An 8,262-nucleotide genomic window follows, 5' to 3' on the forward strand; every position below is an offset into this window, starting at 1 on the left:
TAAAATGATTTTTCCTTAAGTTGATAAAAAGCATTTACTTAAAACTGTGACAGTAATACAGTCAGAGTTAAGTAATTTGGAGACATAATTGTTCATTCATTGAAAGGACCAATAAAATAAAAATGACAGTTTTACTTAAGCTACTTTCTCTTCCCAATTTGATTATCCCAATCAAATGACTAAATATTTATTTTACTGAATTGGAAAAAAAAATAGCACTTATTTGAAAGAGCAAAACTTCAAGAATATGAAAAGAACTAATGAAAATGTAAAGCAAAGAAGTTTAGCAGAACCAAATTTTAAAGAGTATTATAGTATAATATATAGTATTATATATAAGGTATTATAACTTTCAAAACTATCTGGTACTGATTAAGAAATAGAAAGTGGGTCAGTAGAGCAGAAGTCATACAATTCACAGCAACAAATAATTAGAATAACCTGGTATTTAACAAATGTAGAGATTGAAGATTTTTGGGTTCAGAATTTATTCCTTGGTGAAAATTGTTGGCAAAAGTGGAAACAGTATGACAGAAATTGTTAACAGTCATTCTGATACTTATCTTGCCTTTTGGCTGTTGCTTTTATTGAATGTATTTATCTTGCAGTGAATAAGTGTATGATGGGGCCAGCACTCTGTTGTGTACGTCATTAGTCACGTTCACATACTGTCTGTCTTTTCTCTTTACAATGCCATAGTCTATTAAGTGCCAATTTTTTCTGCAAGAATATATTCCTGAAATTTCATTGCATTTAGATTGGTGATGAGAGGGTCACGAGTTCCATAACACTTAAATAATTATTGCTGTTGCTCATGTGTATATGGTTTGGTTTTGTTTTTAGTTGTAGAGCCCAAGTTTGAAGTAAATGAGATGAGGAGAAAGCTGGGACTTTTTATGGAAGAACGTGACCTGCAGAGATTCACGAAGAAGGGTCCCTATGTCTTCACTTTGAGGGAAATCCTTAACTCTAATGTCCAAGTAGATAATCCAAAGAGCGACGGTGCGTTGGATGAAACTGGACAGAGTTTCAAGCAGTCTCCACTGCTCAGTCAATGTAAGAAAATGGCCTCTGGGAACAAGTCTCTTCAGCACAGGCCAGGCAGCCAAAGCTTCTCCATACAGGGCGAGCTTCTTCAGCCCCAGGAGAAGCCTCCCCAAGTGCAAACCTATTCAGAGAGACAATGGCAGGTGGCCTTGAGCCATTATTTAGACTTCCTTAGACCTCAGGAAAGTGATGCTGAGGAAACACTTTGGGGGAGGGATCCAGGTGAGGCAGCCCCCTGCCAACACTCAGCCCCTCCTGGCCCTGCTGACTTGAAGAGACAGGTGTCTCAAGTGGGTGGGAAGGATGCTGGCTGGGACCTAGGACCTGGAGGGCCTCTGTGGACTCACCTGGGAAGGCTTTACAAGGGTGTTGGTCCTGAAAAGCCCTTCTGGGGCAGACTCCTTGAGCATCAGAGGATCCATGCCAGAGAGAAGCCCTTTGGATGTTATCAATGTGGAAAGAGTTTCACATGGAGCTCCAATCTTGCCAGACACTGTAGAATCCACACTGGAGAAAAACCTTTTGATTGTGGCCAGTGTGGAAAGACTTTTGCCCAGAGGTCAAATTTTGCTGAACACCAGAAAATCCACACTGGAGAAAAACCATTTGAATGCAATCAGTGTGGAAAGACTTTCACTAGGAGCACGCATCTTGCTACACACCAGAGAATCCACACGGGAGAGAAACCTTTCGATTGTAATCAGTGTGGAAAGACTTTCACACAGAGTTCCCACCTTGCAGAACATCAGAGAATCCACACGGGAGAGAAACCTTTTGAATGTAATCAGTGTGAAAAGGCTTTCAGAAAGAGATCCAATCTTGTTAAACATCAGAAGATCCACAATGGAGAGAAACTTTTTGATTGTAATCAGTGTGGAAAGGCTTTCGGAAGGAAGTGTCATCTTGCTACACATCAGAGAATCCACAGCGGAGAGAAGCCTTTTGAATGCAATCAGTGTGGAAAGACTTTCACACAGAGTTCCCATCTTGCTCAACATCAGAAAATCCACACTGGAGAGAAACCTTTTGATTGTAATCAGTGTGGAAAGGCCTTTAGAAATAGGTCCAATCTTGCCAAACATCAGAGAATCCACAATGGAGAGAAAACTTAGGAATGTAACGAATATGGAAAAACGTGACAGGAAATAAAAAAAATTCTTCAAAAGAGACAAAATAAATTTAAAAAAAACTAAAAGAAAAAAAGAATTTTTGACTTCTCAATTCTCTTCTTCCCTACTAACTTTCCCTGACCTGCTGTTAAAGTAACAAATATAATATCAATTGCTCATGTGAAAATATGGAAATATGGAAAATATTTCCCTGTTAGAAATAACAGCAAGAAAAATGTGCTACAATTTCTACTCATACTTTATCCATTCCCTCTCTGGCAGTTTTCATCCTAACACCTTTAGAATTATTTTGGATTGTTGTATTGATCAAAATAACTAAGTCTTTCAATAGTTGTACATGATACAATATTGTTTTTGCTTTATACATTGATCTCCTGCTTCTTCATATTTTACTCTTCATCAGTTCATATCAGTTTTACAAGGTTTTTCTGGAACCATCCTGCTCTTCATGTTATATAACAAACATAATATTGTTTCCTCATAATTAAATATCATACTGGCTCAACTACTCCCCATCTTTTGTGGAGATAGGGAATTAGAAATTGATTATGATTAAACAATATTGTGTTATATAATCAATTTCTAATTCCTTACTACCACAAAAATATAGTTATCAATAAATATTGTATATTTAAGTTCTTGTCCTTTATCTTTGATGTTTGGGACATAGGCCTAGCAAATATGCACAGTTTGAATCTTCTTGGGGCACAGTTCCAAATTGTCCCCCAGAATAGTAGATCAATTCACAGCTCTACCACGAGTGTATCAATATCCCAAGTTTTCCATATTCCCTCCAACAATAACTTTTGAGCAAAGTTGATAGGTATGGTATTATAGCTCAGATTTGTTTTAATTTCCATTTCTGCGATAGTGATTTTGAACTATTTTAATATTTCTATAGATGGCTGTAATTTCTTCTGAATACTGCCTGTTCATTTCCTTTGACCATTTACCAACTGGAGAATGACTCACATATTTACAACTTTGACAGTTCTAGTTCTCTATACATTTGAGAATTGAGGCTTTTATCTGAGAAACTTGTAATTTTTTTGCTCATTTTCCTGCTTTTTCCCCCCCTAAACTTGGCTGCATTGGTTTTGCTTTTGCAAACTCTTTTTAATTTTCTATAATGGATATGATTCATTGTGCTCAATCCTCTATTTCTTAATTGGTCATCAATTCTTTTTTTAATGTATAGATCTGATAGGTAAGATTTTCCACGTCCTTCAAATTTGCTTATGATATTACCTCTTTATGTCTGAATTTTGTCCCCATTTTGATTTTATTTTGGCCCATTGTATGAGTCCTAGTTAGCCAATTGTGTGACTGGATTTCATACTTAGAATTAAGCAGGTGGGAATATGTCTTGCATAGTAACTTCAATCAAGAAAGTCCTTATTGTGCCTTATTGAAAGGTGCCGTAAGGTACCACTTCCATCTATTCCCCAGGGACAGATTTCCTTTGGTAGGAGTTTATAGATGTCATTCCCATTGAGCTGCTGCCATTTTCCTTAATGGATGAACTACAAGAGGTCAGACACTTATACCTGAAATCAAAGCTTAAAGCTATATTGGATCAAAGCCCCACAAGATTCTGCCTCCAGTAGTAAAACTTCATTCATTATATGTCAGGGCAGATTATAGTTGTTTTCATATGGCAATAATCATTAACAGAATTAGTTCAAATTCATATACTTTTCCTTAAAATTTTCATACATTCAATAGACTTGTTGGAGTCAAAATTTACCACATATAATTAACAGCATATAATTCCAAGATTTTCTAAATGATTTCTGATAAAATGCAGTAATTACTTAAATTTTAACCCACCTGTTTTCTTACTTCGGCTCATAAGTATAACAAATAACAGCATATAATTCCATGATTTTCTAAAAAATTTCTGATAAAATGCAGTAATAACTTAAATTTTAACCCACAAATTTCCTTACTTTGGCTGATAGGTATACTAATTAACAGCATATAATTCTGTGATTTTCTAAATGATCTCTGATAAAATGCAGTGGTTACTTAAATTTTAACCCACACATTTTCTTACACTGGCGGAGAGAAGTCCTGGTTCCTGAAACTGCAACACTATACAATCTCACAACACTGTCGGCAGAGCTGGTGAGAGTTTTTAACAGGTTATATAGGAAGAACAAAGGAACCTCACAAAGATCTCTTAAGATGATTTTGTTATACTTTTCTCCCAATGGTTAATCATGTGTATCATTATCATTTTTTTCTTACAAAATATATCTCATTCAATATTCTTTTCAAACATTCTGTCATACACTTTAATAGGCATTGTGGTGATTAAAATGATCCCATCTACAAAACATAAGACTGAGGCAGAACTCTTAGTCAATGGGACTCTTATCCAACAGTCCATGGTCCCCTCAGTGGACCTCAGATATTCCTCACAATCTGAGATTCCTTCTCATTCCAGGGCCTATTTTTATAGGGCTAGATATCCATCACTCTGGAACAGCTACCCCCTATTTCCACGTAGTTGTGCTCTCTGCTACATAGCCCTTGGTAACCAAGACAAGGAAAAGCAGGGATGCAGGGCCTCTATTTAATTTCCTGTAAGTAAGCAAGTAAACCTAGAAGCTGCAGCTCAAGTCTGGGGCCTTATAGAGAGAGGATTTAGACATAATTCTGTCTAATTGATTAATACTGATTTGAGGTCCAACTGCATTATTTCTCTCAATACATTCATAATCTACCATTATCCAGATATAACAACCCACCTTAACAGAAAAAAACAGTTCAAGACAATGCATTTTCAAAAGCCATTACGGGGAAGACCATTCATCCTGTATCCTTTGGCATTTAGTAATCGCATCTAATGACCCAGTGTGCAGTTATTTATAATAGAGAACTACTGGGTTTTCCAAGATGGTCTTGAATCCATGACACCCCAACTACTTCACCTTGCCCAAAGTAGCTGCTTATTTCAACTAACAAACCAAAGTCCCTCTCATGTCTAGGTGCCCCTAATCCCCTCATTTGAGGTCAGTCACATTGACCTAGAAGGAGTAGGAGAGGTGTTGGGATAGGTAGGGAGAGTGAATACCTACTAGGAAATAGGAGAACAGCCATGCTGTGCGTCAACTGTTGGCACTCCGGATCCATTCAGGGCACAGTGAGTCCATCTATTTCCCTAGAAATTAGGAATTAAATAACATTGTAAGAGAGGTTGGAGTTGCAGGATGTAGAACCTTGGATACTAGATTGAGTTCGAGAACATGTATACATTGTGCATCTGGTGAATATTTTTGAGAGTAATTTATCCCAAGCATTTTCAGATTTTATGAAGCGAGGGATGGGACAGATTGAAAAATAGAATGAAGACTGCAAGATGTTTGGAGACTTTGGTAGTAGCTAGGTATGAGGAGAGGGGACCCTGCATCTGGGCAATAATCCTAAAATAAGAAGAGGAGGAAAAGATGCATGAGAGAGACATCAATGCAATGGGAATCAAGAGGATTTTTTTTTTTTTTTTTTTTTTGATCTGTGTAACATGGAAGACCCAGAAGGGAATTCAAAGATGGCACCACAGTTTCCGCCTGGATGACCAGGACCATAAAGACCCTTGAGTGGTGTCAGGGGCTTGGAGTCAGGAAGACAGGAACATCCCCCTCACCCATTTTCCTGAACCACCTTGGAATAACTGATGTCCTTCCCGAAGAAGGCCAAGATGACATGTCGGACACAAGTAGAGTTACATACAGTGTGTCTAATGGTGGCCGATCAGACCAATACAAAGCTGGGCCACAGGTCAGACACAAATAGTCCTTGTAAACATTTGGGGGGATTCCCTAACTTTGCACATCTCCCATTTCTTCTGAGCTACTCCAATCCTGCTTTGCTCACAGAGCCCAGCCCCTTCCCTGAGGAGGGGCCCCCCATGTGAGCATGGCCCTGGGCCAGGGTCTCCCATAGCACACAATCAAGTCTAAATTCTTTAGAGAGACCTTGAGTGTCCCTGTATCACTTCTTCTGACTATCTTGTGAGTGCTTGCCCTACATGAATTCTCCTTAAAATAGTTTTTATTTATTTTATTTCTTGGGGTTCACTAATAAGCCAGATTTCATGGTGTCATACTTATTCAGATTCTAGAGAGCGGACTACGAACTGCTGGCAAATTCTCCAAAGTGAAGAGGCCGGCGGGCTGAGCTGGGGCCGCACTGTTTGCCGGTGATCGTCCGCTCTCAAAAGCTGAGATGTGACAAAGCATGGATCCATTCACCATGAGGGAATGCAGGCTATAGAAACAACTGTCTTTATGGGGTCGCGGAGGAGCCACTTCCAGACCTCTCCAGGAACTTAACTGGACTAATTTAAGTAACTTAACTCGTAGGTTTTGTAAAAAAGACTGGAAAAAAGTCCAAGTTGATGGAGAAGGGCCTCTACAGGCCTCCCCACTTCACCTTCACTCAGGAAGTTCCAGTGGCTCCCAGAATAGCTAAGAGCGATTACAGCCGCTCTCTTTTGCTGTTGAAAATCTCCTCAGAACCTGGCCCCAGCTACACCTCCGGGAATGGCCCAGGGTGCCTCCTCCCTCAGCGCCCGGCAGCCAAGCTGGCTTTGGGGCTGCTTCTGGGTGATGTTCCGCTCCCCGGGGTTTGGCCTTATGCTGGCTCTTCCCTTCCCGGGTTTAGAAAGCCATCCCTGCCGTAGAATCCCTGAGTGTCCTGGAAAAGCCCTAAAAAAGGTGAATTCTCAGCTGAGCACTGAGCAGGAAGCCCAGCAGATACAGAAGTGCATGAAGGGGGTGTGTGTGTGTGTGTGTGTGTGTGTGTGTGTGTGTGTGTGTGTGTGTGTGTGTGTGTGTGTGTGTGTGTGTGTGTGTGTGTATTTACACATGTGTGCAGACAGGAATGCAGGTTTGGGGGTATTTGTGCACACTCCTTTGGGGTCATTTCCATCCCCAATGTTCCCTGTCCTCTGCAGCTCAGGTGCCAAGAAGGAGGTGATCCCTGCTGTGCTCCAGCATGCGGAGGACGGGTGTCAGGCTGAGCCCTACGGCCCCACTCTGCCGCCCAGGACCCTCCTGAACCCTGGAGCTCCTCCCTCCCCTCCGCAGAAAGGGTCCGGAGCGCTGGGGTCGCCCTCACTGTTGTTTAAAAAAAAAAGCCAGAAGCATCCTCCAGGATCCTGAGCTTTGCTTTTGCCTCCCCCACCCCCACAGCCTCCTCCCCTCAGCCCTCCGCTGGCCTCCTTCCTAATTTCCTGCCATCCTTGTGCCTCAGGACCCACATGGCCTGCTCGCCGCATCTCTCCCCTTCCCAGGACGACCCGGATGTGGAGGGGTAAAGAGGGAAATCGGGGGGCCTCCCGGTCGGTTAATCGGGTACCGGCCCAAGCCCTGGCCTGGGAGGGAGACCGGAAGGTTCGTATGAGCGGCTGGACAAAGTGTGGAACGGGGGCTGGGCTCGTGTGCCCCGGCCCGGGCCCGGGCCGTCCTGGGCTCCCGCTTAGGGTCCGGCTGACTTCCGAAGAGAGATCTCGGGACATCGGGGCAAGAAGGGGAAGGGCCCCAGTGTCAGGACGGGGTGCAGGCCCAGCTCTGGCCCGGGGGGCGGGGTGGGGGAGGGGAACGGCCGGGAGAGCCGGAGGGATGGAGGATGTGGACGCGCTCTAGGGAGGAAGAAGCTGGGAGCCCCGGAGGGCGGCGGGAGAGGGGCGCAGAGAGGGGGGAGGGGAGCTCTCCGAGACGATCGGCCAGGTAGGTGTGGCCCAGGTGGAATTCGGCTTCGGGGGTGATTTGAAAAATCTGGGAGGAGGTAAAGGAAGAAAGGGCTCATTCCCGAAAATGGAGGTCTGGGCGGGGCCCTTGGGATTAGGAGGACTCACCCAGAGGAAGCGGGCTGGAAGCGGAGGCCCTGGGAGCTGCCATGTCTCGGAGGCCACATCTCTCCGCCTCCTCCCCCGGAGCTCACATCTCTCCGCTGCTTTCCCCCTGAGCTCGGATCTCGCTGCCTCCTTCCCCCGGAGCCGAGATCTCTCCGCCTCCTTCCCCCGGAGCCGAGATCTCTCCGCCTCCTTCCTTCTGAGCCGAGATCTCTCCGCCTCCTT

General features: G+C 43.2%; 1 protein-coding gene and 1 long non-coding RNA gene across 3 annotated transcripts in view; one reads left to right on the forward strand and one right to left on the reverse strand.

The window, feature by feature from the left end:
• LOC141565055 (uncharacterized) overlaps positions 1 to 8,176 on the reverse strand; it is a 10,919-nt gene extending 2,743 nt beyond the window's left edge. For both annotated transcript variants that reach the window (XR_012488830.1, XR_012488829.1), the window contains exons 1-2: positions 8,041 to 8,176; positions 5,261 to 5,343 (exon numbers count right to left, since the gene is read on the reverse strand). This is a non-coding gene — a long non-coding RNA (uncharacterized LOC141565055). The remainder of the gene's footprint in view (positions 1 to 5,260; positions 5,344 to 8,040) is intronic.
• Positions 463 to 2,186, forward strand: LOC141559783 (uncharacterized). Its single transcript, XM_074297479.1, is given in 1 exon segment — positions 463 to 2,186. A coding segment is annotated over 1 exon segment (1,314 nt). The 5' UTR covers positions 463 to 872.
• Positions 8,177 to 8,262: the final 86 nt, after the last annotated feature.

This window comes from Sminthopsis crassicaudata, chromosome 3 (genome assembly GCF_048593235.1).
Source record: "Sminthopsis crassicaudata isolate SCR6 chromosome 3, ASM4859323v1, whole genome shotgun sequence".
Classification (NCBI taxonomy): Eukaryota; Metazoa; Chordata; class Mammalia; order Dasyuromorphia; family Dasyuridae; genus Sminthopsis; species Sminthopsis crassicaudata.